At 57.4% G+C, this 27,864-nt stretch overlaps 1 protein-coding gene across 2 annotated transcripts; it reads right to left on the minus strand.

The window, feature by feature from the left end:
- Positions 1-1,228: 1,228 nt before the first annotated feature.
- ZNF512B (zinc finger protein 512B) lies at positions 1,229-27,588 on the minus strand. Of its 2 annotated transcripts, XM_061442105.1 has the most exons (17): positions 27,544-27,588; positions 23,877-23,999; positions 22,282-22,361; positions 21,448-21,576; positions 20,934-21,106; positions 20,509-20,762; positions 19,718-19,789; positions 17,561-17,695; positions 16,342-16,466; positions 13,777-13,869; positions 12,909-13,007; positions 12,105-12,275; positions 11,263-11,454; positions 5,440-5,541; positions 4,033-4,095; positions 1,940-2,038; positions 1,229-1,644 (listed from the first exon to the last, which is right to left on the minus strand). In XM_061442105.1, the coding sequence occupies exons 2-17, from the start codon at positions 23,995-23,997 to the stop codon at positions 1,351-1,353; spliced, it is 2,202 nt and encodes a 733-aa protein (XP_061298089.1). In that variant the 5' UTR covers positions 23,998-23,999; positions 27,544-27,588; the 3' UTR covers positions 1,229-1,350. The 2 variants fall into 2 exon arrangements, with proteins under 2 accessions (XP_061298089.1, XP_061298090.1); XM_061442106.1 differs by lacking the exon at positions 27,544-27,588 and having other exon boundaries at positions 11,991-12,275; positions 23,877-24,018.
- Positions 27,589-27,864: the final 276 nt, after the last annotated feature.

Genomic DNA, 27,864 nt, shown 5'->3' on the forward strand with positions numbered 1-27,864 from the left:
AAACTCAAAGTGAGGATTTCCATCCCATTAGTGAGAGGAAACGTGCCCGCTTCCCAAGGACAGAGGTAGCCTGGTTTTGTCTGGAGACAGACACATCCCGCTCCAGGGATGCTTCCCTCCAGGCTGGAGCGAGGTGGTACAATGGTGTCAGCACAGAGGCAAAGGGAAGCCCATGGAAAACGAACAAGCAAAGGATGGAGCACGGGCAGGGGCTCTCCATTCCCAAGGAAGGAGGTTGGGGGAGCTAAGATTCACCCCTTGCAGGTCCCAGCCCCACAGACAAGGTGAGTGGAAGGAGCCTGGGCAGCGGTTGGGGCTCACCCGAAAGCAGGACCCATGATTGTCACTTGGTGATGCCCCCCCCTCCGTCCCTCCAATGGGGCACAGAGACCCCCATTTGGGCCATCAGCACCTTTGGGATGGGGACCCTGAAGCACCCTTTCCATCAGCTGCTCCCCTCTAAGGCTCGGCCACCCCAGCACTGCCATTGCTGCTGCAGCTCCTCCATGAGCACCAGGGCACAGCTCCTCCATCACCCCGCTCCCTGCTCACACCATTCCCAAAACATTCAGTTAATCCCTCCAACCCGACCCATCATCCTACAGCGTCCCCCTCTCCCATCCACTTCCAGGGATGCCCACACCTCCTGCAGCCCTTCCACAACCACATCCAGCCCCATGCATCCGGAGGATGCTCTGCCAGCTCCATCCCCTGGAACAACCCCCTTGCACCGAGCCAGCCACAAAGCCAATGCCACAGAGCAGGTCCCTGCTGCAACATCCCAAGGAAAGCACCACCACATCCCGCCAGCATCCTCCTGCCATCCCTTTGCCCCTGTCCGCCTGCATGCATGGGTCAAACATCTTTGGAAACATCACCCTAGGGGCTGGGATGCAGCTCGGAGCCTGCCTGGACAGCCCCCAGCCCAGCACATGCAGCCAGAGAGAGCCCAGGCAAGGGCATCCTGCTGCTATTGCACTTCTCTTTCACTCAAGCGTCACCAGTTTGGTGCAGGGAGCAAGGAGGGAAGTCAGGGAATAGGGAGGGAAGTCAGGGAATAGGGAGGGATGGGGGGTATGTACATGGGCAGGGGGTGGAGAACGGTCCAGCTTGCTCGATCCGGTTGTTTTTCCAGTGTGAAACAAGGGCCGGGATTTGCTCCAAGTGGTTCCATGGGATTTTCTGTCCCCTTTTTTTTGTTGTTGTTTTTTGCTTTTGTTTTTTTTTTTTGTAAAAAGGGGGGGGGGGGGGGGGAGGTGGGATTGGAAGGGGGGGGACAGAAAACCGGGACCCCCCCACCCTGTTACCCTGGGCTGTAAACGAATCCTCGGAGAGGAGTCTCTGAGCTGCTCACTTCTCAGGCATCTTACTGGCTCCTGCCTTGCGCTGGCTCGGGGGCTTGGGGCCACGCTCGTCCCCCTCGGGGCTGCCTCTGGAGCCTTCCCAGTGCTCGAGGGTTTTCTTGTGATTAGTCTTTGCTGCCACGGCCTCTCTGCCCTTCGGGGACGTTTCCGGAGGCCTCTCCTTGGGTTTCCTCCCCCTTTTCTTCCCGTTTGTGCTTTTCTTCTTCTCCTCTTTGCTGCAGGAAAGGGGTTCCCTGCTCTTCTTCTTCCGGCTGGCCTCTGAGGAGGTTCGGAACCAGTTCTGTGCCCGTGGGGGGACACGGGGGTTAGGGACCGTCCTGGGGCTGTGGCCATCACACACAGCCCACCTCATGCCCCACTGGTATCACTGCCCTGCTGGCCAGGGCTGAGCAGCCACAATGGGCCCTATGGGTGACAGGGACCCAAAGGGGGACAGGGATGTCCCTCCTGCATTATCACAGCACTGATGCTGCTGTCTCTGCTCTTGGGAGACATGGATGGATGGAGCAGGGCAGCCCGAAGATGGGTGTGATGGAGCACAAACCAGCCCGGAGCATCCCCATCCGCTTCCTTACCTCGGAGTGAGCCTTGATGATGTGGTACTTGACCCCACTCTCGGAGCTGAACTCCTTCTGGCACAGGAGGCAGCGGTACTTGCCCACCGAGTGGTCCCCCTGCAAGACAAGAGCATCCTCCTGTAGCCACATGCAGAGCCAAAACCATGGTGACCCCCCCTCCATCCTGCTCCCCCTCTTCGAGGGGAAGTTGATGCTTAAACCTCAAAGAGAAACAGAAAAGAAACACTCATTTCTAACACACCAGATCTCTGCCAGCCCTCAGTGCCACATCTATTTCAGCCCACGCTGGTTGTGCTGCAGCAGTCCCCATGGTGGCACCGGGTCAAGCATCCAAGTGCCAGGCCCTGTGAGCAGCGAGCAGCAGGTTTTGCTGCCTGTGTGTCCCAGGCACCAATTGCAAGTCACCACTGACACCGTGTGTGTGCCCCCGGGGTGTGCAGGAGGCTGCCGAGGCAGGGGGGGGGCGAGTGATTGCCCCATTTCCTCTCCATCAGCAGATCTGTGATCTCCTGGGGCTGAACCACATCTCACTGATGTCCAACAGACTCACCTCCTTTCCCTCGGAGGCTGTCGGAGATGCAGCCACTGCTGGATTCCTGTCATTAGGGCCCTTGTGGGGATGACTGATCTCCTGCTCTGCCGCAGTTCACGGCACCCGCAGAGATAATGTGCTCTCTATTGACGAGGGGTTTATGGATGGGCCCCTCCAGGCGATGTATGAGCTCCCTGGGAATTCCTCCGTGCTGTAAATCTGGCCTTAAGACAGGTCTTTGATTTCAGGAGCAGGCAGGATGCGGGCAGGGCTGGCCCTGCTGCAGGCTGGCTTCAGCAAGAGGCATCAGCGTGGAGCATCCATCCCCGCTGAGGACCGGGTGCTGCCTGGGAGCATCCTCTGTTCTCAGCGAGGCTCTCGCTCTATTTCAACCAATTCTGCAGGGTTTTAGAGCAGGAATCACAGCCCAGCTCTGGAGGGGCTGTGATTTACGGCAGATCTGGTGGGCTGTGGGTCCTTTGCCAAACTAAATCCTCTGTAAGGGCAGAGTCCTGCTGGCAACAGCGTGTTCAGCGCACAGAACCAGGCAGGAAATGGCCCCGTTTGCTGCTGGGCTGCCTGGTGCTGCAGGCCAGCAAAGGAACTGCCCTCCTCTCCTTGCACTTTTATCCTGCCCAAACACAGCCTCTTCTGCCGGATCTCTGCAGCCCATTTTCTAAATGATCTCATTAGGGGCTGATGTTCCAGCTAGCGCTGGAGTTTGTGTTTTTAATAACCACGGGCTATGTGCTGGAGCTGCCTCCTGGAAGCTCCATTCAATGGAAGCTGCAGCTGGAAGCGTTTCATGCTTGAAGCTTTACCAGCTCTCAGTTCCAATCGGAGGGACCTACGCTGAGCTCTGCATCCCTCCCCTGTGGTGGCTGCAGGCCACCGGAGCTCACAGCACTGCTGCTCAGCCCTGCACAGAGCAGGAGCCGCCTCTTCGGCCTCGGCTCCATCCCCAGCAGGGACCACACCAGCATCCCTCCTGCTGGGGAAGCTCCCAGAGGGGCTGCAGGGCTGTGGAGAAAGACTCCTGATCCCATTTGCCTTGGGAAGGTTCAGCTCCCAGCGCCCAGCTCCCTGCCTCTGAGCTGCTGCAGTCACGCTGGGTAGCCAAAGGCTTGTGCATGACCCAGGGGCTGCAGGAACCCAGGAGGAGCTGTGGTGGGATGGGGATGCTGAGGCAGGAGGATGCTGCCCGTCCCAAAGGCACTCGATGCACCAGAGGTCTGGGCTCTTGGGTGAGGTATCTGCATTGCAAGACTGGACCAGTACCCAAGTCCCCTCCATCCCTTCTCAGCTCCAGCCTCTCTGCCTTCATCTGCCTGTAGCTGGGGCTTTGATCCTGCCCATGAGGATGGTGCTGAGGCTGAGCAGCTGACGGGGATGGTGCAACACCAGGCTGAGCCGTGACAGCGGCATTGCTCACCCAGCCCTCCCAGTGGCCACACTCCTTCAACCTGTGCCCTTGCCCCTTGGCCTGCTGCTTCCAAACGAGCCGGGGCAGGGGGGGACCATAAACCCCAACCCCAAGGCTGTGAGCGGAGGGACCCACCTTGTTGCAGTTGGCCAGGTGAGCTTTCAGCCCCGAGACACTGGAGTAAATGGCTTCACAGCACTGCAGGAAGAAACAAAGCAGGGTTTGCCACGATCCCCCCCATCGGCTCCGTGCCTTCCTCTGCGCCGGGGCCAGGAGCCTGCTGTGCCAGCAAGGCCACGGGTCCAGGCTGAGCAGCGTGAGGTTAATGCTCTCAGAGACGCGGAGGGCTCTGGTCACACGTTTCCTATTAGTGCTAATGGGAGTCATGTGGGCACATCCCTCTGCAACGGGATGACAAACGTCTCCTTTCAATGTCTCCATGGAAAACGTACATTTGTGAGCGGCCGGGAGGGTCCTGCTGGGCTACAGGAGCTCCTGGAGCCACAGCACATGCTTAATGGAGACAGAAATCACCCTGGCAGCAGCAGAGAAGCACAGAATCATAGAACAGTTCGGGTTGGAAAGGACCTGAAGATCATCCAGTTCCAACCCCCCTGCCATGGGCAGGGACACCTCACACTAAACCATGGCACCCAAGGCTCTGTCCAACCTGGCCTTGACACTGCCAGGGATGGAGCATTCACAACCTCCCTGGGCAACCCATTCCAGTGCCTCAGCACCCTCACAGGAAAGAATTTCCTCCTTAGATCCAATCTAAACTTCCCCTGTTTCAGTTTGAACCCGTTACCCCTTGTCCTGTCACTGCAGTCCCTAATGAAGAGTCCCTCCCCAGCACCCCTATAGCCCCCTTCAGATACTGGAAGCTGCTCTGAGGTCTCCACGCAGCCTTCCCTTCTCCATGACCAGTTTCAAAGTGCCATTCACCAGCCAGAGCATCCCCCCGAGGCCTCCTTCAGACCCCCCTTAGCCAGGCTTTGTTTGAGATGATAAACCAAGGGCCCAGCACCAGGGTGGAGGTCACCTCCCCGCCAGCTCAGGCCAAGGCTGTGCTTTGCAGCAGGATGGAGCCCATGGAGCACATCCCTGGGGTCTGTGCTTGTCGCAGGGCTTCAAAAGGAAACAGCTTCAAACCAGCCCCAGCCTGGCTCTGGGTAAAGCAGGTTCCCCCCATGAAAAGGCTCTGGAGGGCAGAACGTGGAGCCTTCACCCTGTCCGGATCTCGGGAGCTTCCCAAAGGCAGCTCCAGAGCCTGAATGGGGTGATACTAAACCATCAGCCCGAAGGGAACATGGGGAGAGGGTGGCCTCATCCCCAACCCCAGTGGCTGGAGCACACCAAAGGTGGGATACGCTTCAACCAGGCACATCAGCCACCTCGGAGATGAACTGAGAGGAGGGCCTCTACCAGCTCCATCTGGGGCCCAACAGAACCTGGCTTCGGTGGGTTTGTGCCCCCAAACCTCCCCTTTCCTCCTGCAGACTGAGACCGGCCAGGCCAGAGACGAGCAGAGGCGGTCCTTACGTTGTTGGGACAGTTGATGCGGCCCTTCTCCTTCACTTCATTCTTCCAGTTCTCCAGCAGCCTGGGATTGAGCTTTGGAAGCCCCGGTCGGGTGTAGTTGAGCTGCAAACAATAGAAGACAGTGAGCAGAGCTGCACACACCAGTGTGGGCCTTGGTGGGCTCCCTGCTCTTCACATGGCTCTTGCTTCCCCCCCTCCCACCCCAGGAGAAGTGAAACTGAGCTGAAAATGAGCTGGGAGGCTTCCCCCAGGGATGTCATCTCCCTCCAGGCACACCAGAGCAGGAGCCAGGGGTGCTGCAGCCACCTCCAGCTGATGGCAAACAGGAGAGGGGACGATCCTGCTCCTGCTCCCGCTCCCGGGTCCATGCCCCATTGCAGGGCCATGCCCCGTTGCGTTTTCAGTGCATCCCATCAGCAAACCCCTTCTGCCACGTTTTGTAACGGGGAGAGCAAACAGAGGGGATGGACACCGAGAGCCTCCATGGCTGCTTTCCATCCATGAATGGGCACAACTGAACAATGAAAGGCTCTTGTGTCTCTGCCTCTCCTTCTGGCAGGGCTGCTCTTTCCAAGTGCTTTTAATTACTGCTTCATTAACGACTCGGAGCTTCAGCACAGAGACTCGGCCTTCCCAGTGCCACTGCTGCATGGGCAGCAGCAGCAAACGTGGCCGTGGCATCTCTGTGCTGCCTGATCCCTGTGCCTGCTCCTACCTGTGGGGCTGGGCTCTGCCCGTCCCCGTGTCACCATCAACAGGGGACACTGAGCCCCTGCCTGCACAACCAGGTCTCCCAGCTCTAGAGAGCTCTAGGATCGATGGCTTTTGGATCTCCAGCCCCAGACTTGCCCCAGTTCAGAGCAGAGCTGGGAGAGCTTTGCCCATGGCATTGCACAGTGATGGACTTCACAGCACAGGCACCTCTGAGCTCAATGCATCCGGCTGGCCAAGGAGGAGGCACAAACAACACTCACACAGATGCAAACCCAGGCTCTGCTCCTGAAACACCCCCAGGACGTGGAGCTCCTGGCTCTGATGCTGCAGGGAGGCAGCTGGAGCTCTTTTCCAGCGGAGGCTTTCCTGAATGTGCTGATGAACATGGATTTACCCTTGTCCAGCTCCCCCAGAGAGGCTGCTCCCAAACCTCCCTGCAAAGAGGAGCTCTCACCAAGTGCTCGGGCACCAACCACTCATTTCCACTTGAATTTAAGTGATCCACAGGCCCACCTCGGCACGTGGCCACGGGGAAGGGAGCCTGGAGAGAGCCAGGCTCAATGTGAGGGGCAAAGGGCCTTGTGCAGTGGTGTCCTAAGCACTGGATGCGAAGATGCCCCGAGCCCCAGTGTGCTGCTCTTGTCGTGCTCCGTGGCCGGGGGAGATGCCAGCCCAGCTCTTTGAAGCTCTGGGATGGTACACGGACCTAAACCGCTTGGTCCCCAGCCTGAGGAAGGCAATGGCACCTCCATGGGATAACACAGGAGTCCCTTTCTGCCACTGATACCGAGAGTCAAACCCAACCAACCCCACGAATGAGCTAAGAGGAACCGCACGCAGCCCCAGCAACAGCCTCTCCCTCTGCACATCCCTGGGGAGGAGACAAGGGGGGGGGGATGTTCAGAGACGTGGACTCTGCTGCTCCAGCTTCCCACTCTGGAGAAAGAATCCCTCCCTGCTCTCCTCCAGCAGGCCTGTACAATAACATGCAAATCCCATGCCTTCCCAGGGCGCTGCGGTTCTGGGAATGTCAAAGTCATCTTTATGTCTCTATTAAGAGGGAGCCCCAGGCATGGAATATTTAAATCTCCGGGTTGGTTTTTTTTTTCCCCCCATTTATTTTCCTCAAACAGCCTGTAAGTGAAAATCTTCATGGCCAAATCATTAAACGATTACAACCGGTTTTGGCTGCGGCCCATCTCTTGTGAACAGTCGAAGGATGCTGGGCTGGGAAGGGCTCGTTTTCTTTGACTGATGGGTTTGTTTCATTAACTTTCATATTTCAAGGCTCTCTCCCCTTCCCCTAAACGCAGAGCAGTAAATGAGAACCATGCAGCTGCCTCGGCCCCGGCCAACAACGCGCCCCTGGAGCCTCTCCGAGGTCCCCAGCGCGAGGCTCTCGCATCCCCCTATGGAAACCCCGGCTGATGCTGTCCTGGATGCGAGGCCAAGGCTCACCCAGGGGTGCTGGCTGGCAGCTGGGTCCCCTGCGTGGCTCCGGGTGGCCGGGTGACACCATGAGCAGGAGGAGGAAGGATGGACCGGTCCCCGTTGAGCTGGGATCCGGTTCAGCCCATCAGTGACATGAGTCCACAGGGCTCAGCCTGGTGCCTGCCCAGATCACAGGGCCATTGTTTTGGGGGACAAACCCGAGCTGGGCTCTTCTGCTCTGGAATGCAGCCTGCTGCCAGGAGGGGGCTTCTTAACAGCTCAAGCCTGGAGGTGACTTTTCCCCTTTAGCTTCGTTATTTGCCTATGGCAGCCCTTTGCTCTGGACCCTCATTACCCCACAACACAGTGCCCAGCCCCACAGAGACATGCAGTCTCCAAGGCTGCTGCAGCAACACCCAAACCCAAGCCACTGGGATGTAACCAGGATCCCCTCGCACCCTATAGAAGAGCTCTGCATCCTCCTCTCTGCAACACAGCAGCTGCCTGGGCTGCAGGAGCCATCACCATCTCCAGCGCAAAGCTCACAGCACCTTGAAACAAGCAATCCCACCTTGAGCTCTACAGGGAAAGCATCACACAACCAAACTGTGGGATGTCCACGGTGTTTTCTCCCCTCCTGCCTCTTAAATGCCTCTTCCCTCTGCTCAAGGAGACTGTTTCTCCCAGTGCAGCCTCTAAAATGGGTAAGGACATCACCCCCCCAGAACCCACCAGTGCCTGCCTGCACCACCAAGCCAGGAACCCGCTGGCCTCTTGCTCCTTCTACAACAGCCCTGAGATGCTCCTGGTCACGCCATGGCCCCAGCGAAGGCCAGAGGAGGGTCGAGGATCAGCATCATCTTCCTGGAGCTTCTGGAAAGGGGATTTTTTCCCAGAAAAGCAGCAGGGGTGTGCCCTTCCCCATCTGCCATCCCCAGCAAGCGGCCGTTGTGAAACACCCCATCTGTTTCAGCTTATCCAGAGGCAAAGAAAGATCCCAGCGAGAAAAGAAGGCTCCAGTGTATATTTAGAAGTGCTGGATTTGGTTAGTGCAGAATGGAGCAGCGCAGGGCCTGGGATGGAGCAGCAATCGTTTATTCTAATGCCATTGCTTTGGTGTGAAGGAATCCACCCTCCAGGGGAAAGGCAAACGCATCCCACCACGGGCCACCAAAGGGATCCAAACCCAACGGCCCTCTCCCTGGCCAGGGCTGGCTGCCACGTGGCCACGAGGGCAGAGCATGGTGCAGGGGCTGCAGTGGGGCTGTGAACCCCTGTATCCCACCGGCTTGCTGAGGAGCTGTTTGCCTCTCCCTAGGGAAAAGCATTGTTGCCTGGCAAAGGGATGGAGAGGAGGGCTGGATTTCTTCATCAGCTCCCTTGAAAGCCATGTTGACTGCTGGGATTGTGGCGGGTAACTGGAGAGCTTGGGGATGGAGCGCATCCTGTGCTGCAGCACGTCTGGGCGCATCCAGCCATCACTGGTCACAGGCCAGAGCTGGGAAGCATCCATCTCTGGAAGTGCCCAGGTCTTGCTGAGATGATGCAGGAGCAGTTGAAATCTGCACTGATCCCTCACACCCCCCCTCTCCCCAGGTCCAAGCCAGGGCAGCGTTCTGATCTGAAGCAACTCGTGAACGTCGAGGGGTCCTGAGCGATGCATGAGAGGCACAAAGCGTGCTGAAGACAGCAGGCTCCCCCCCCAGCCAAATCCTGCCTCCCACCTCCTTCAGCATCACTCGTCGGGAAAGAATGGCACAGACTTGAAGAGCTGATGTGAGCGTTGTCAAGGGAACGTGACAGTCGCTGCAGGATGTACCTGCAGGCAGCTCCCACTGCACTGACCTCCTCTGAAATCCAGCTCTCCCACTGCCTATCTTCAGTGCCACCCTGCTTCCTCCAAGCTCACAACGACCCTCTTTGGGTTTTAGTGCTGAGATGGCGCTCAACTCAACGTAACACAAGAAATGCCTCATAAAAACCACCAGCAGCAGCAGCATTTCACACAGGATTACGCCAGCAGCTCATTTATGATGCCTCTGTACGTCAGCTTGCACATGGGCCCCTTGTCCAGGCCTGGAGCTCCTGGGACTCCCCCCATTCAAACAGAAAATGTCCAAAGTCAAGACTAAGGGGAGCAATTCAAGGAGGAAAGAGGAATGCAAGTGCTGAGGCTGGAAGGGGGAGAAGAGAGCATCACACCTCCCCTCTCGCTGCATGCAAAATGAAACAGCTACTTTGGGCTTGAGTTTTTAACCTTATGAATGCAGCGCAGCCGAAGGCATCTGGAAAGCAGCAACAGCACCCAAAGCATTGAGGTTTGCATCACTTGTGGCCCTAAAGCCTCAGTTCTGCTTCAGGGCGGATGGCAGCACCATGCCTGGATCCTCTCCTGCATCAGCTGCTTCACGGGATGCCCGGGAGGGTAAAGGAGATGGTGGTTTATTTCTGTTCTGGTTTCACCTGCCCACTGCGTGCAGGATGGGAGCTGAGTGAGGCTGAGCTGCTCCAGCTCTCTGCAGGATGATGGAGCAGCACTTCTGCTGGGGACACACATGCACCAGGACAGGGCAGGCGCTCTGACTGAAGCTGTGCTGTGGTGCCACGCATTGTCCCTGGGGATCGCTCCTCCAGGCTGGCTCTGGCACTTGGGCTCCTTTCCTCCCGTCCATCCTTTGGGCTGGAGCTGTCCTGCACTGGGTGTGCTCGTGGCAGAAGCACTGCCATGCTCTCCTGCTGCCGCAAAGCTTCATCCCGCTGCCCTCTGCCCCTTGCTCCCATCTTTGCAACGGTGAATTTCAGAGCACGGGACAGGAGATGCCCAAGGGTTCGGAGCAAGGGAAAGACCTGGGATCTAACTGCAGGGAAAAGGCTGCCGAGACTCACGCGGCGCCTCTGGGCTCAGTCCTGGTGCTCACCGAAAAGCATCGACCACAGGATTAAAAACCCCCAACTCCTCTTTTTCCCCCCTTTACACTGAAGAGGTTTATGATTTGCTGCTGCTCCGTTCCCTCTATGGTCCAGGAGGAGCATTCCTGGAGGGAATTTCATCTTCAGGACATTCCCAGGAATCACCTCCTCCCACAGCCAGGAGGGATGTTCGGGTTACCGTGTTACTCCGATGCCTCCATGAAGCTCACTTCTAGCAGAGCACCGACTTGGCCACACAGATCTCACAGCACCAGGACACATGTGCACCACTGCATGCTGCAGCTCCAGGCTCCAGCTCCCTTTACGTTGGGAATCACCTCCATGTGGAAGGGAGGAAATTCCGCCTGGAGCATCTTCGCTCTCTGGCAGTGGAAGGGAAATGGTTTCACATCCACCTCTACTCTCTCCACACACTCCTCTTGGCTGCCAGTGCCATCTTCACTGCTGAGCATGGACCAGAGCTGAACTCTCTCCACAACACCCTCTGATCCCTGCATTGCCCACAAAGCATCACCTTTTGCTCCATTTAGACTTGAGCCCTGGCAATGGAACGGGCAAGGCTGCCAGGCTCTTATAGAGCCTCCAGACTGCTGAGGCTGGGTGGGCTCTTTAGCAATAGATTTGCCATCAGAGCTAATTGATTTAACGCACAGAAACAAGACACGTGAGCCCTGAGCCACGCTGCCTCCTCCCAGGAGCTCCATGTACAGCTGCTGCAAGAGAAGAGGAGAAACAAAGGCTCCTCACCCGCTTTGTTTCAGGCACCAGGTCATCCTTCATCCTCCGCTTGGTCCAGTCCTTGGCGAGCTCATCCTCGGCTATCTCCTGAAGGTGGAAAACAGCCACTTGTGCCGACGTCCGACGGATGCGGCCGCTCGGGGTCCTTTCGAAATCTTCTATGGGACCAGGCTCTGGCTTCACCTCTGGCTCCTCCGGAGGCTGCAAAGAGACAGAGTCAGGATGGGGATGCCGAGGGGAGAAGAGGAGCTCCCCCTGCGATGGGATACTGGGGTTTGGGCTCCGCATTGGCACGACCTGCATCATGCGGGGGGGGTGAAGAGCCACCAGCATCAGACTGACTGCATCCTTTGGTGCTCCCACGTGTATAAACGTCTCCGTTTATTTGAGTTAGGGAGTTTATTAGAGTCGGATGCACTGTCAGTAGGCATCAAGAGAACAGAAAAGGATGCTCCCCAGGGACGCATCCTGCCACCCCAGTGCTGGCAAGCAGCCGGCGCTTGCTTACTGCTGAGGGAGTGGCCTGAGCTCTGGTTTTCTTCCCTGCACAGCACGGATGCAGGGTGGGACTGGAGCACAGCCCTGCGGGCACCAGGGAAAGGGAACACTGCCGAGCATCCTGCTCCCATAAACAGCCTCCTGCTTTTTCATAGGGGTCTATAGCTTGTGTCCCCCCCTCCACCCCCCCGGACACCGCATGCACAGGGATGCGAAGGAGACAACAGCATCGGTTCAACATCTGCACCTGCCTTGCCCGGCTCTGTCCTGCCCAGAGGCTCTGCAGCTCTGCAGTCCCCCGTGGGGGGGGATGGCCCCACTCCTTGGGCTGTGGAGGCATCCGGGGGGCTCACCGAGGCCGTGTGCTCTGACCGCACATGGTAGTCGTGGCCAGCCTTGGACTTGTACTTCTTGCCGCAGTGTGGGCAGCTGAACACGGGCTTGTCGGCCTCGGCCAGCTGCTTCCCACACCGCTTCTGGTGGTACTGGTAGCCCATCAGGCTGGAGAAGTTGGCCACGCAGCCCTGCAGGGATAAGGAGAGGATAAGGAAGGTTGGGGATTCATGTGCCGCTGCTCCAGGGAGGAACACAACCCAAGGAGAGCCCTCCACACACAGCTCCACCAACCCATCCCCTTGCGGTGATGTGTGATCACTGAGCAGCCCCTCACCCCTGAAGAGCCACGGCAGTGCAGGACGGAGGGAGCATCCCCTGTCTCTGGCTCTACCTGCCCCGACACAGCATCAGAGCCCTCCAGACAGACACACAGGAGGCACTGGGAGGCACTGCCTGCACTGAGCCAAGCACCCACAGGGCCAAGCCTCTGCCACACGCCCTGGTGGTGACTTGTCTGCAAGCAGCTCACCACCGTTTTCAGCGTGGTTTGGTCTGGTTGGATGCTGTGCTCTGCCCCTTCCTGAGCTCAGCAAGCAGAACCTGCCCTTCGGTGCTGCTCAACCTGCCCTGTGCCCCCCCTCCTGCTGGGAGGCCCCATTGCCCCAGCGCACAGAGCCAGCAGGATGGGACCGGGATGGCTGAGCTAAGGTGGAGAAGTGGAGTACGTGCCAAGGGATGCCTGGAGAGTGCACGTCCCCCTCTGCACTGGGGAGCACTCCTTCCACCCTTCACAGAAGGAGAAACAGGAATCGTTCTTGTACCTCATTGGGGCATTTCAGTTTTCCCATCTGCTTTAGCACTTTCCTCAGCCTTTCCCGCTCTTCCTGCTCACCAAGTCCAGGGGTTTCCACAGGAACAGGCTGGAAACAAGGAAGTAACAGAAGTGACAGAGTCAACCATTTACTCGTGTCCTCTGCGGCAGGAGGAGGTGGGAAAGCTCTGCCGTAGAAGAGCTGGATCTCCCACTGCTTCACCACACACCAACACCTGCACTGTCAGCTGCCGGACCTGCTCATGCCCTTCTTGCACTGGCACCCAAAGGGCCAGTTGAGAAACTCAGGAGTAGCTCCTGCACAGAGGATTCCCCAGCCAGACTGAAGAGCAGGAGATTACTGCACAGGTAAAGTCACAACTGGTAAGCACAGGACACATAGAGATGAGGCTGTGCCTTGCCCTGGTATCCTGGAGGTACACCACCAGGTTTTCAAGCACAGCATCTAAACTGGTACCTGCCAAACATTATCCATGAGAGATTTTGTGCCTGCTTCTTAGTGGAGAGCTGGATTTAGAGGTTCGTGCAAGGCAGAGCCCATCAGCCCCGGCTCTGCAGGCGGTTTTGGAGGCAGAGCTTTGCCACTCAAAATCCACCTCACCGCACTCACTGCATCTCCCCCATCCCGGGATTTGAAATCCTGGTGTGTTTTCTGCTCTGCTCCCAGGATCAACAAGGAGCTGCCAGGGAAGGAACGGCTGCGCTCGGCCACTGTCCGGACTAAGCAGCATGGGAAATGCTGTGAAGGTGATGGTGTGAACCCTTCCTTCACCCAAAGGGAAGAGACTGCTGAGAGCCTCACCTCCTGCATCTGCATCAAGAATCGAGGCGCGAGAAGAGGGCAGCCCAGCTCTTACCTTGCTGACGTGCTCAGCCATGGTGTGGTAATTCAGCCCGGCCTTGGACTTGAACTGCTTTTTGCAGTGCTGACACTTCAAGGCATCCTGCAGCTGAAGGAATCAAAGACAAGTCACCCCGGGGGGCAGAGGCCACCGTTCATTCCTCCAAGGGCTGCTTGTCACTAAGCCCCATAGGCAGCAAGCACCCAGCAGCGGGACCCAGCAGGCAACCCTGTCGCCCATCTCAGTCCCAGCCTGCAGCTCAGGGGTGCTCTCTCTGTGGTCCTGGATACCATTATCAAACCCACATGCCCCAGGCTTTGGAAAACATTCCATTTTGGATGCAGATTTAAAGCCCCGCTGGCTGCAAACATCTGGACCCGGTATCTGAGTTCTCCTGTTAAAGGGTTAGGACAGAGGAGCAGCTTTGATCTATCAGTATGTTAGAGGACTGTGCTCTGCAGCACTATTAACTACTGCAGGTGCTGGTGTACAAACCCCTTTCTGGGTGCCTGGGCTGTTTGAAATCCAGATGCTGCTGGACAATCAGAGCACTTGCCACCACCTATTGCTCTGCTTCTGACCTGACTTGGCCTCTTGAGTGACTGGGGAGAGGCACTGAATGCACACACCGATGTGCAAGGGGAACTTGCAAAGTGAATAAGCAGAACATGACTCGTGCTGGGGCAGGTACCAGCATGTATTGACTCAGGAGGTGAACATTCTGGGCACCAAGAGACAGGATGTCTTGACAGGGAACTGGTGCCTGGATGGCTGCAGCCGTTCCTGCTCCTCCTGCCTGGCTGATGCTTCACCTTCATCACTTCCCCCTTCAGTCAAGCCTGGACTAGAAGCTGGAGAGGGAATGAAGATGGAGCTGCAAATCCCTCCTCATCCCGAAGTCCTGGGGAAATGAAGAATGAACTCACTGCAGCCAGTTGGGAGCGACTCACATGTACCTGTGCTCCCATCAGTTAACCTTGCTCCAGACCCAAGCGCTTGATCCTAACAGGGTGGATGCTAAAAGCCACTTAACTCACCAGATACCAATGCCAGCCAATTTGGGGTTTACCCCTCAGGTCCACACTGAAGAATGCCATGTCCATGTTCTAACAAGCCCTCCGACCCAGGACACTGGCAGGATTTACCTGCTCTCGCCTCTTTCAGGCCCCCGCATGTTGCCACTGTCCCCATCCCTTATTTCCTTTCCAAACCCAAGGGAAACAGAGCAGACTGCTCAGCGACAAGCAAGGAATGGAGAAACCAATTTCTGTTGGTTTATAAGAGTTCTGGGAGCCTGCACATCCTCTTCCCATTGTCCAGCTAAGAAATACTTCAGTCATTAAAGCAGAGAGCAAGCTGAGAGAGTGCCTCTGCTCCAGGGTCACTTCTGGTGGGTATACCACATGCCTGTAGCAGTGGGACCTCCCTACGGATGTGCCATAGGTTCCTCTTAGAGGTGAAATGCTGAGAGCTGGGCCTGTGGTCATACACCCAGAGCTTAGGGACCGTCCTCAATGGACCACAGACTGCTCTGGCAGGGATTCTGCGAAGCATCCCAGCCGCAGCAAGGACTGTCCCTCCCAAGGAAGGGTGACAAAACACCCACTTGAAGGGATGAAGCTTATTTACAGTGGCCTATCGCTCCTCAGCAGGCCTGCATGGAGCCTGGTTTAGCTTGGGAGATGCTCCAAAGCACAGGAGACATGAGCAGTGATGGCCAAGATCCCACTCCACCGCAGCCTGGAGGACACCAGAGGAGGCAGGATTCTGATTCTGCCCAGCATCGCTGCAGTCCAGGGTTTGAAAGGGAGAGCAGCCTCCCACTAAATCGAGAGGCAAAGGCTGAGGAGGGCATTCACAGAAAATGGATGTGGAATCGAAGCCCAGCCCCATGTTTTCCAAGCAGGAGGCATCGATCCCACGTTGCCTTCCTGCGGTGCTGGCTCCGCACCGCGCCAGGTGACGGATGAGGACGTAATCCTCTGCTCTGATGGATGGTGGCGTGGCACAGAGACCATTGCTCACTGCACCGTTACTGAAGCCCTGCTCTTGACAGCCCGCCTGAGCCCATCCAAGCACGATGCCTCCCCGAGACGTGCTCTCATTCGGCCACAATTTATCCGGCCTGATGCAAAGCGTGGGACACTGAAATCCCTCAGCCAGCACTCAGGAGGAGGCCAGGTTAGACACAGCTCCAACAGTCTCTCCAGCCTCACAGCTATTCATTTAGCTACTAGAAATACCTGGAGACACCGGGGCCAGGGCCTCAGACCACAAAGGGGTTCAGCATCTCGGTTGGAAAAGACCTTTAAGATCATCAAGGCCAACCTTTACCCCAGTGAAACCACTAAACCAGGTCACTAAGGGCCTCCATCTATATGGTTTTTGAACACTTCCAGGGAATTAGGTGTCTAATTCCCTCTGAATCGATGCGAGGCAATCATCTTCCCTCTGAAGATGACCAGCAAGTGTTAGATCAACCCCAGCCCCGAGCACCAGTACACATTTATGAGTGGCACACCTATGCATCCGTTCCCTTACACAATCCATATGTGGGTGACTGGATAAAGCAAGTCTTACTTTCTGGCACACATCCATGTGCTTTTTGAGCCCCACGATAGTTTTCCTGGTTATAACACTGCAGGTGGGACAGGCGACTTCTCCCTTCTCGCTGATCTCCCGCTGCCACTGGTCCTCAGGGTTTGCTGGTGAGGGACAGGAGAGAGGTGTTACAGCCAGCCACAGAGCCCCCAGCCTGCCTGGGCTGAGGACAACCCTGCTGTGAGCCTTGTTTATCACCTTAAAAAGCACTGAATTGGGGAAAGTTCTTGATGGTAAAGAAGAAACACTCTCCCAGGCATAGGTCAAGCCCAAACCAGGCACAAACCACACAGCTCTACCTGCCCCACAGCTCCTGAAGCTGCCTGAACAAACTGGTCCCCGGGTCTCTTCATATATCTGACCTGGTGGCATTTGATAGGGAAAAGGAGGTTTCCCCCCCCCTTTCCAACCCTGCTACATCCTGCAAGCTGGGAGTTAAAACATGATGACGGCCTTGGCTGCCTGACCTTGCCATGTGTGGAATAACCTCCCCCTGCCACATGAAACAATGAGCAGGAGTAAAACAAAGGTGAGCATCTCGGCTCCATTGGGATGGGTGCGATCCCCTTCCCAGCAGACACACAGGCAGCAAGAGGAGTGCTAGCTTCCAAGCATCTGCTTATTTGAATGGCTGTGCCTGGCTTAAAAACTACCTAAAATAAGGGATTCATGGGGTCAAAACCTGCTCCAGGTCCAGAGCTCACACTGATTCTCAGCACAGCGATGCTGGGCTTCCAGCAAGGGAAGCCTGGCCTGAATCAAACCCACCAAGTCTGTTTATTTGGATGCCTTTGCACAGCTCTTGAGCTCTCCGGGTGATCTGTTTGCATTTGAAAGCAGTGCAAGGCACTGCAGCTGTGTTTATCTCGCACATCCTGCGTTCCTCCTGCTGTCACAGCTCCTAAGGCAAGGCAAGCAACCTGTGCTAGGATGTAGGATGCGCCTCGGAGAAGACATAACCATGCTTAGAGCTTTGCACTGCCATCGTTCTTGGAGATGATGGTTAGAAAAATGCCATCTTCCCTGACCCAAAGTGTGGCCACAGCGAAGCCAGGTGGAAAGAGCTGGATTTTGTGCTGCTTCTGCTCACAAACCTGCTGGAAAGCTCACCCAGCTGGGCAAGGAGGGATATAGGACCTGCAGGTGAACGTGGGGCCCATACATGCCTGCTCCCGTGCTTTGCCTCCCCCAGCCTCACCTGCTGGTAGATGCACAGCCGTTTCCTTCTTCACAGCAGCTCCTAGAGGTTTCTTTTTGAGCTCCTCCACGCTGGTGTTTCCCTCCAGCTTCTTGGCTCGATGAGCTTTTGCCTTATCCTCTGCTTTAACGAGACCTGTAGAGAGACCAACTCCCATTTAGCAAGGGAAAAAAATCCCTTCCACTAATCCAGAGGCAGCAAACTGGCTGCAGCCCTGCCAAGGATGTGCACATGGGATCAGGTCCAGAATCACGCCAAGCAATCGTAACAGCTTGGGGTGGTTTCCGAAGAGAATCGTCTCCCCCAACCCAGGCAGTTTATGAACTGTGGAAACACCATGGCAAAGTGGTGCTGGAAAGGAAGACTGGGAGAAAGACAGGAGGAGGCAGAAGGGCACTTTGAGGCGAACTGAAATGGGGAATTGAAGCAGCAAATGCAGGATATAAAAGTGAAGTTCCTGCTGCTGCTCCTGCACTGGAGAGGCTGATTGCTTACGCCAAGGAATTGTGGTCCCTCTTATAAAACTGGGTAAACTCTGGGATCCTGGACACCAGAGAGATGCAGGACCTTCCATCCCTGGATCTGTATGCACTTGTTATGATGCACATGGATCTCTTCCCATCCCAGTGTGCGCTGGGAAGGGGCAGGAAGGAGCAGGAGAAGAGGGGTGACTGGATGACAGGCAAATGGGGAAGAGGAAAGCTGGTCTGGCTCCCTGGCTTGCTGGTGACCGTCACCAAGCCTGCCTGCAAAGCAGAGAGGCATCAAAGGCAGGGCTCTCCGTGCAGGCAGAGTGCCAGGCTCCCCGCCAGCTTCCCCAAAACACATCCACAATCCCAACTTGTCTGTGCCTCATCCCTGCCTGGGCAAAGCATGTGCTTCCCATTCAGCCTGCTACAGGCATCGCTGCCAACCACCAAAGCATCATCCCTGCACCAAGCAGGGTGAAGTGAGCAGCAGGAGGGTCAGCACGTGCTGGGAGCCTGCGAGCAGCAGCAGTGCTGCCCGATCCTGCTCTGTCACACAGAATCCTTTGGCATATGCAAGAAATGGAAAACGTGAGGGGCAGAGGGTCCACGTCCCTCTGAAAGCGTGGGTTGTGAGCCTGGGTCTGAATGCAGACAGCACCCGTGATGGGCTGGTGGCAGCCTTGTCTCTGGGGAGAGAACTGCCACATTGAGCCCAGGGGATGGAGGCAAATGCCTGCCTCATCTTCACTCTCCACCTGAGGAAGTGGGTCAGTGGGGGACCAGCTTCTCCCTGAGGAACCCACAGCAGACGTTTCAGCCTGTGGCAGTGTCTCTGTGGGGCTGTTAAGGGGAACAACCCCAGACATCCCAGGAGCAAGGGGAAAGGCAGTCACAGAGACCACATCCAGACTGCTCATCAATACGTGTTTAAGTCCTTCAAAGCCATTAGTGCCTCTCCCCCGAGTGCCTCTCGCACTGGAAGGTGCTGCCTCCTGCCTGGAAATCCACTTTTTGTTTCCCTCATCAAGCATATTTCATGGGCAATCCGAATCCAGTTGCTCTCGTAGCAGGGATGCTCCTGGTTTCCATCCCAGTTGGGTATACCTATGGAGCATGAGCACAGTCCCACTTGCTCTTGCTTTGACAGGCTGAAACAGCAACTCCTGAGCCTCCTCACAGGAAACATCCCAGCAACACTTCTCTTCTCCCTTGAATTCATCTTCTTGACTGTGGGCGACCAGCACTGGAGCATCATCTGAGGGATGGATGCGTCACGCAGCTTTTCTAGGCACAGAACCCCCCCTCGATGCCATTGGAAATGCTGTGACTTCCCAGGATGGTGGGATGATGATGATGAGCTGGTGCTTCTCGTGCCTTGCTTGTGTCAGCAGCTCATTTCTCTTGTGATACAGCTGGACATACCCGGATCCTATCCTCTTTCCCCTAATTCCCAGCAACAGGCTTCCAAGCAGAGCAGCCAGGGCTGTTACCAGTGCCAGCTCCACCGCCGCCTTCAATTCCCTTTACAACACCCCTATGGTCAAAGGCACCAGCTCCTCCCATGTGATGTCCCCATGTGTCTGTCACGTTCCTCCTCCCCAGGGAGTGCTCTTGGGAAAGGGGCTTCCCTGAAACACCCCACGATGAAGCTACAACCCTAGAGCCACCGGAGCCATCCCTCTATTACCTTTGAGCCCAAAAGTCCCCGAGATGGACGGCTGCTCCCCCGTAAACTTCTTAGGAGTTTTCTGTTTCCTTCCTGACTCAAAAGAGAGAAACAGAGAGAGAGATTTGGTCAAATACCTGCACTGCCAGGGGGATCCAGCAGCACCAGGGCATGGGGTGGGCACGTGCTCTATGTCAGGAGTGGATCGCCTTGAGGAGGCCTTTACCACGATGAAACATGTGGCACCAAACAGCATCAGGATGCTGCTTCCCACCCCAAAACCCCAGGAGAAATAACGGGATCCAGGGTTCCTTCAAAGAGTGGAAGTGGTGGCTTGGTCTTGTGCCAGAAGCCAAGTGGTTTCCACAGCCTCAGCAGCTGACCTCCCCTCTGGCAGGTTAAAGCCATTCCCCTTGGCCTGTCCCTACATCCCTTGTCCAAAGCCCCTCTCCAGGTTTCCTGCACCCCCTTCAGGCACTGGAGCTGCTCTAAGCTCTCCCCTTCAGGAGCCTTCTCTTCTCCAGGCTGACCCAGCCCAGCTCTCTCAGCCTGGCTCCAGAGCAGAGCCCTTGCAGCAGCTCCACGTCCCTCTTGTATTGGCACCTCGGAGACCCCCATACACCTACCACAGCTACCACCAGGCTTTAAGTCCCAGTGGAGCCACAAGAAACTGAGTTGGGGGCAAGTCACCCGGATGCTAAACCTTGGGAACATTCAGGAAGACACTCGCAGTGGCTGGAGCAGAGCCCCTTCCCCAAGGACACCCCTTCTCTGCGCTCTGGAACCAGCGTAGCCCCGGGCTCTAATCTTACTGTGCTTCATCCTCTCGGGGTCTTCCTCCTGAAGCGAGGCCTGGCTGCTCCCCTGCTGCATGGTGTCCTTGCCACTGGAGGACTTGGCCGTGGGGGTGGCGGCTGCCATGGCCTCGGCTCCGGCGATGTGGAATTCCTTGCTCTCCCTGCTCTCCGCCAGGCACTCGCCATTCTCCGCGTGGCCCTGGCCCACGGCTTTGTCCGTCTTTGCCTGTTTGGGATGGATGGTGGGGCAAGCTGAACTCTCAGCAGCTCTAGGGCAAAGCACAGAGGGCTCGTTTAAAGAGGGCTTGTTACACAGATGTCCTGACACCTCTCCCCCCCCCGCCTCGCCAGCCTGGATCATGGGGAATGGAGGTGGGCACATTCCCCTTCTCCCAGCTATCCCTACACCACCGCCACGCAGCCCAGCCACAGCCTGGTACCTTTTCTTGCCACTGCTCTTCCCAATGGCCTTGGGCACTTTGTTTTCTGCTTTGCTGGTTGGCACGGGCCGATCCAAGTGATTCCAGAGCCGATGCTTTTCCAGCTGGGTTTTGGAGGTGAAGGCAGCTTCGCAGTACGAGCACGAGTACGTCAGCTTCTCGGAGATTGCACCCTGTGTGAGCAGGGAGAGACAGGGGAGCGTGGATGTGAGGCCATGAAAGGGACGGGCTTTTCCTGATGCAGGTATGCACACACATCACGGGTAGCATCCTTCTGCCCCTCCAAATGGTTACCAACAGCCCACGATCCCCAAAGCCAAACCTCACACTGAGCTGGAGGGACCCCAGTCTCCCTCATGCACATCTCATGAACCACTTCTGGCCCAGCCATGCCCTCCCTGTTTTAATGTCATGTTTCTCCTGGTGGTATAAGGCCCAAGAGGGGCTTTACCCTGTAGAGGGTAAGGTATGAGCAGGGCACTGGAGAGGAGAGGCATCCCTCTGGTCCCCTTACCCCTTGGCAGCGCTGATAGTGGTACTTCAAGCCATAGATGCTGGGGAACTCCAGCCAGCAGCCTGCATTGGGACACTTCACCCTGGAGTGGGCTTTGAATTCGTCCTTCCACTGGTTCATCAGGGGGAGCTGGGAACAGGAGACACGAGACGCGTTGGTGAGGGAAGAGCATGCGTCCAGCTGCATCCCGAGGGGCCACATGGGACCTTCTGATCATCCCTGTCCAACCCTTCCAGCCCCAAAGGGAACCCAGGGCTGTGTTGCAGTGCAGTGGTGCTCCCTCCAGCCAGAGGAGCTGGGACAGATGCTGCAGGCTCTACAGGTTAATGTGCCTCCCCGAGCACACGCACGCTCCCAGCCAGGCTAAGGGAATAAATCAGGCTAGAAGCCACCTAAGTGATTTAATCACCCATATTTCATCTAGGCAATAAATCACCCCATGGCCACGCTCTCCTGACAAACTGCTCCCTGTGTTGTCCGTGTGGGAATGAAACTGCACAACTCTGTGGGGAATAAATCACCCCTTTCCCAGATCACCAGTCAAACCTGACGTGTCTGTGAGAGAATCCAGCTCATCTGGGCATGGCGCTGGGAAGGGGAGCCCGGAGGGGGTTTGTGTTCCCTAACCAGGGTTTTGGAAGATGCTGGATGCCTGCATGGAGGGGATGGAGGGGCAAAGATCTTGCTATGCCCACAGCAAGGCTGCTCTGATGATTAAGCCCCCGGGAAGGGCAGGTTTAACCTTGGAATGGGGCTGGCTGGAGCATGCAGTGCAGGAAGATGTGGAGGGCAAGGCAGGGAGGGCACTGGGGAGCAGAGGGTCCGGGGTCTTACAGGGATGTCTTTCAGTGCCTGGTTCTCAGCCTTGGGTCGTCCTTTCTTCCTGCCTTCGGATTTGTCACTGGTTGCATTCCCTGCAAACAGAGGCAGCGCCCATCACCTGCTGCAATCCCGCTTCCCTCGCTCCACGCAGTCTATGGACACACACAGGGCCCTGGGCTGAGCGTCCCTGCCCTGGCAAGGATGGAGATTCCCCTTTGGAAGGCAATGCCAGCTCCTCTGCAGCTCAGTGCACAGCCCCTACACCCGCAGATACCTGCACAGGAGGCAGTGGCTTCTCCTGGTACCCACTGACACATCTCCTTTCATTTCCACAGAGCAGTTTCAGCACAGCCAGGGGGTGCTTTGGAATCCATCCTTCCACTTGCATTGGAAGAAATCCTTCAACAACTACGCCACTTAGCAAAAGAAATCTGTGTCTGGGCAGGCTGTTGAGCACAGAAATCCCATCCCTTCTCCGGACCAAGACCTGGCTTGGGAAGGATGTTCCCTGTGCCAACAGGCTGCTGCATCCCAGCAAAGTGACTGCATCCAGCTTAATTCACCCCGATGACACGAGCCCTGTCAGCCATTTCCACCTCCAGCCCCATCCCAGCGAGAACAATGCAGTATCTTCATCACAAAGTGTCCTTCACTCCCCCTCATCACTTTCAGTCCATCCAAGCCAGAAGCAAGGGCTAAAAAAGGGCTGCTAATACGTGGTGCAGGGAAAACCACTCCTGAACACAGGTATGCTCATACTGGGGACAGCTGGAGCTCATTCCCATCAGTAATAAGTTATAGCCCCCTGTTAGCAATTACAGCTTCAAGCCCCTCAAGGGAAGAGGGACATTTGGGAAGCATTTAGGGCACAGGCATTTCCCTGCAAAGCTGCTGATTTTGGGTGCCTGGTCCCAGATACATCACTGGGGTCTGACCCTCACCCAGGGTGCAGGAACCGCTCACTATCACAGAACCACAGAACCACACTGGTTTGGGTTGAAGGGACCTCAAAGCCCATCCAGCTCCAACCCCTGCCACGGGCAGGGACCTCTTCCACTAGAGCAGCTTGCTCCAAGCCCCTGTGCCCAACCTGGCTTTGAGCACCGTAAAGGCAGTGAGAGCCCCTCTGTGGATGAGCCCAGTGTGAGCAGACAGAAGGAAACGAATCTCCTCAGGCCTGGAGATTCCTGGATAGAGCAATCAGCCATCCATCAGAGTGACAGCCCTTAGCAAGCGGCTCCCCCGGGGCTCATCGACTCGGAAGCCTCCCCGACCCAGGAGACAGCAGATGGGCTGAACTCATTTAAGCCTTTTCCCTCCTTTGATGTCCCACTCAGCTACCAGCAGGATAAACAGCGGCGAGACACCCATCTCGTTAAGCCACCGAGGGAGACACCGGCTCCATCGCTCCCTTCCCTTTCCCCCTGCAGCTCCAAGGGGATTTACTGGACCGGCACAGCTCTCCCCGGTGGATTAAAGCAAAGGCACGATCAGATGCACTCACACCCCTTCATTATGGCAGCCACCCCCCCCCCCCCCAATCCTGCCCCCCAGCCTCATCCCCTTTGCCCCATCCACCTCCACGGAAAGGAAAACCATGTCCTTACCGAGCTTGGGCAGCTCTGCCGGTGGGTTTATCCTTGTCTCTGTCCTGCTTTCCTTGCTGGCAGCGGGTTTGTGCGAGCCTGCAGTTTTCCTTCCACCTTTATAGGTATAGGAATCCGCCATCTCTGAAAGAAGCAGGAGAGGCACTAAAATTCACTCCTCGGAGCCGGGAGCAACACATGCTGAACGCAAGGAGAGCTGCTGGGGAGGGAGGGAAAGCCGGGCTCTATCCCACAGCCGACAGAGTCCCACAGAGAGAAGCAGCAGGACGCGATTCCCAGGGTTTGTTCTAGAGTCGAGCAACGCCACAACGGACATGGCTGAAAAGCTGCTTTATTATAGGCTGGTTTCCCCTCCACATCCAACAGCAAAGACTTTAATGATGGGCTGCCTCTGCCCCGAGAAGCAGGGAATAAATGGCTTTCTCCTCGTCGTTTATTCCTCGCCTTTCATTTGAGACACCCAAGGAAAAAGAAAACCGGAGTGAGTTTTAATGAGCAGATGTAGTGATAAATTTCCAATTTTCCTTATTAATGGGAAACTGTTACAAACTGAGGAGTGGGGACGTTATCTGAATTTTCCCTATTAATAATTCAATTTGGCTGCTCTATAAATAATGAACATCAGGCATTATCGCACAAGGCCCACGCCTGCTCCCAACGGAAGCGGGCAGCAGGACAGCCCTCTGCTTTGGCAGTGCCTTGGGGTGGGTTCAAGCACCTTCCTCCCTTCCCAACAGCATAAGCAAGGACACATCTGAGGATGGGGCTGTGTTGGGAGCATCAGGCTCTTGGGAGGTGATTCCCTGGACCACCATGGATGAGACCCTGGATGGGACGGGACGCTGATCTCAGCCAGGCACTGACAGCGTGACTATGGGAAGTGCCAACTAATCACTTCTTCACCCATGCTCAACCCACACAGAGAGATTTGATTCCTCCTCCCAAATTCCTCCAACCAAGATCACACTTGGCACCGTTTAACTCAACGGACTGGATGCACTGAGCATCCGCATTCATCCTGCCTCTCCTTGTCCCCAGAGGGATGCAGAGGTCAGGAGAGCATCCCGGCTCATCGGCCACGCCATCAACACGTAAGACACAAAGGCCCATCAGTCCTTTCTGAGGTGCCCCAGGGATTTTCCATGCGGGATCAGGCCCATCACATGCAGCGCACGTGCTGCCAGAGCTGGCCAAAGCTTCCGGCACGCGTTCGGCTGGTGACATGTATGTGGTGGCAGGGACACAAAGGTTAATGGGATCAAGCGAGACATTCCAGCCTTGGCAACAGGTTCTCTGGTGTGTGCTGGTGAACGCAGGCAGCGTTGATTCAGCTAACTTGGAGTCTTCTGATGGGAGACCTGAGCTGCCCGTGGGGATGCTCGGATCCCTGCGGCCCCTTCCCAAATCACAGCTCCACTCTCACTTGTGTGAGACCATCCCTGACCCTCCATGGATGAACATGCCAGTCCCTTCCTTCCTCTGCTGTCTCCTGGCACCTCTCAGTGATGCTCAGACAAGCTGCTCAAAGAAGACTCATGGAAGACCAGCGACTTGAAAGCTGGAACAAGACCTCAGTGCTTTACAACAGGGTGTAAACCAAGGGGGGAACGCACACAGCAACCTGGGCCAGTGCTGAAATGCAACCCTGCCCCTTGTGAGCACCAGGGCAAAGGCAGAGCAGGACCCCACACACCGAATGGTGGCCACCAGCACAGCAAGCAATGAGACCCCAGTGCAGGGCTGCTGTTGGACCACGAACCTCCGTGTCCACCTCGCTGGGCAGCTCCAGGAGCACTCGCAAAGGGTGATGGCACAGGGCAGACCCCAGTGATGGCCAAGTGCCCACGTCCTGCACCCGGCATGCCCTATGGCAGCACACACCAAGGCACCGGAGCAGCAGCGACGCTGAGCATCACCTCCAACATTGCCTGCCCAAAACCATCAGCACGAGGTGCTCAGCTCAGCTCTGCCCCTCAACACATCTGTCCTCTCAAAGGGATCCTTTCCAGCCAGCATAAGAGGTTCTGAACGTCTGCTTTTCCATACCAAATACCCCAGAGCTCCCAGAGGAATTGCCCCGGGGGCAGAGAGCAAAAAACAGCCCCTTGTTGGTTCTTGCTTTGTGATGTCCAAACTTCTCACTCCTTTTAGGGTAACACACGCTGAAACTGGGCAACAGCCCGTGCCCTTCCCTGCTTCTGTGATGGTGAAAACCCTTCTGCATCCAGAAATGGGAGAAGGTATCGGCAGGGTGAGGATGTGGTGTGGGAAGGTTCGGAATAGCAGGAACTTCACTGATCAAGCCTCCAGCTCTTCTTAGGTGACTTCTTACAAGTTTGCAGCAGCATTTCCCGAGTGTCCCACTCCAGCTCCAGGAAAGAATTCCCGTGCCAACACAGGGACCAGCGTGGGACGAGCAAAGGCTGAGCTGGTGGTGCTGAGAGCAAGGGTGAGGAGGAAGCCTGTGGCCACAGGAAAGAGGGAGAGAAGGTTGGGAACCCGCTGTGCCAAGGGCACCGCTCCGGAGCCACCAGCACAGCCACGTGCTTCTCTGCCCGGTTTAAGGAACAACAGTGTCCCAGGCGCTCACAGCCCCAGTGGGCTCTTTCTCTCCATGCACAGCCTGGAAAGTGGGAATAAAGTGGAAAAGGACAGCTAATTCCATGGATAAATACCCATCCGTGACCTCGGATCGGGTCTGCAGGAGCGCAAACACAGCCAGGGATGCTTGTGACCCTCTCAGCTCCACGATGGCCTCATGGCTTCAGGAGGAAAGCCACCCATGGGTGCTGACCACTGATTCTCCTGGCGGGTCTCCCAACCCAGTCCCATCGCTATGGATGCTCTGGACCCAAACTGGCCACCCATCGATGTGCTCCAATTTACCAACACCTCCAAAGGCGAGAGAGCTGCTCCCCTGCCCACGGCGCCACGGACCAGGCAGGATGCGGGCAGGGATGCGACAAGTCCAGCGCGGATGCCGACACCAAAGGACGCTGCCTTGCCCATCACTTCTGCAACTCCACTGCCAACCTGGACCCACGGCCCCGCAACCTCCCGGGAACGAAGCCGATGGAGTCTCCTTGGCACGGATCAGATTCACCCTCTCCGGAGGCTTCCCACCGAGGGACCGAGGCGCTGGTGACGCCCCGCAAAGCCGTGCCTTGGGGCAGCCGTGCTCCATCACCCCTGCGGAGGGCACAGCTCCCGCTCCGGGCACGGTGAAGTTTGTGTCGGCAGCACGTTAGGGCCAATCCCTCCCCTTCTCCCAGCCCCGGGCACGGAACCCCGGGGGGGCAAAGCACACGCGCGGCCCCGGCGGACAATGAGCCCTCGCCGCGCCGAGGCGGGCAGCGGGTGTCCCGCAGCCCCAGCGGACACGGGGGGCGCCGCGGCCGCACCGGGCCTCACACCTCTGCCCGCGGCCTGCCGGGGCCCAGCGAGGGCCGGCGGGGACGGGAGGCCCGGGCCCGGCCCGGCCGCGCCGCCGGGAAGGGGAAGAGCGAGCGGCAAAATGGCGACGCGGCGGCGGGCGGAGCGGAGCGGAGCGGGGCGCTGAGCGCGGGGCGGAGGGAGGGGGGGGGTCCCCGGCGCGGCCGGGCCGGGGGCTGCGGGGCGGGGGTCGGTAACGGCGGCGGCGGGGGCCGGGCCGCAGCTCGGTGCTTACCTCGGCGGCTGCGGGCCGCGGTGCGGGGCGCGCAGAGCCGGGAAGCCCCCCCCCACCCCACCCCACCCCACCCCGGCGGGCGAGGCGGTGCCACCCGCGGCTGCGGGCCGGGCCGGGCCGGGCCGTGCGGGGCTCCCCGGCGCGCCCACACCCGCGGCAGCGCCGCGCTCCGCTGCCGCGCTCCCGCCCGCCGCCGCCGCCGCGGCTCATGCGCGCTCCCCGGCCCGCCCCGCCCGGCCCGGCCCGCCCCGCGCCCAGCACCGGCCCCGCGCCCGCGGATCTCGCGTGGCTCCGAGGAGCGACCGGGACCGGGACCGGGGC

This window comes from Pezoporus flaviventris, unplaced genomic scaffold (genome assembly GCF_033815535.1).
Source record: "Pezoporus flaviventris isolate CSIRO_AGI_PZ_B2104156 unplaced genomic scaffold, CSIRO_AGI_Pfla_v1 ptg000213l, whole genome shotgun sequence".
Lineage (NCBI taxonomy): Eukaryota > Metazoa > Chordata > Aves > Psittaciformes > Psittacidae > Pezoporus > Pezoporus flaviventris.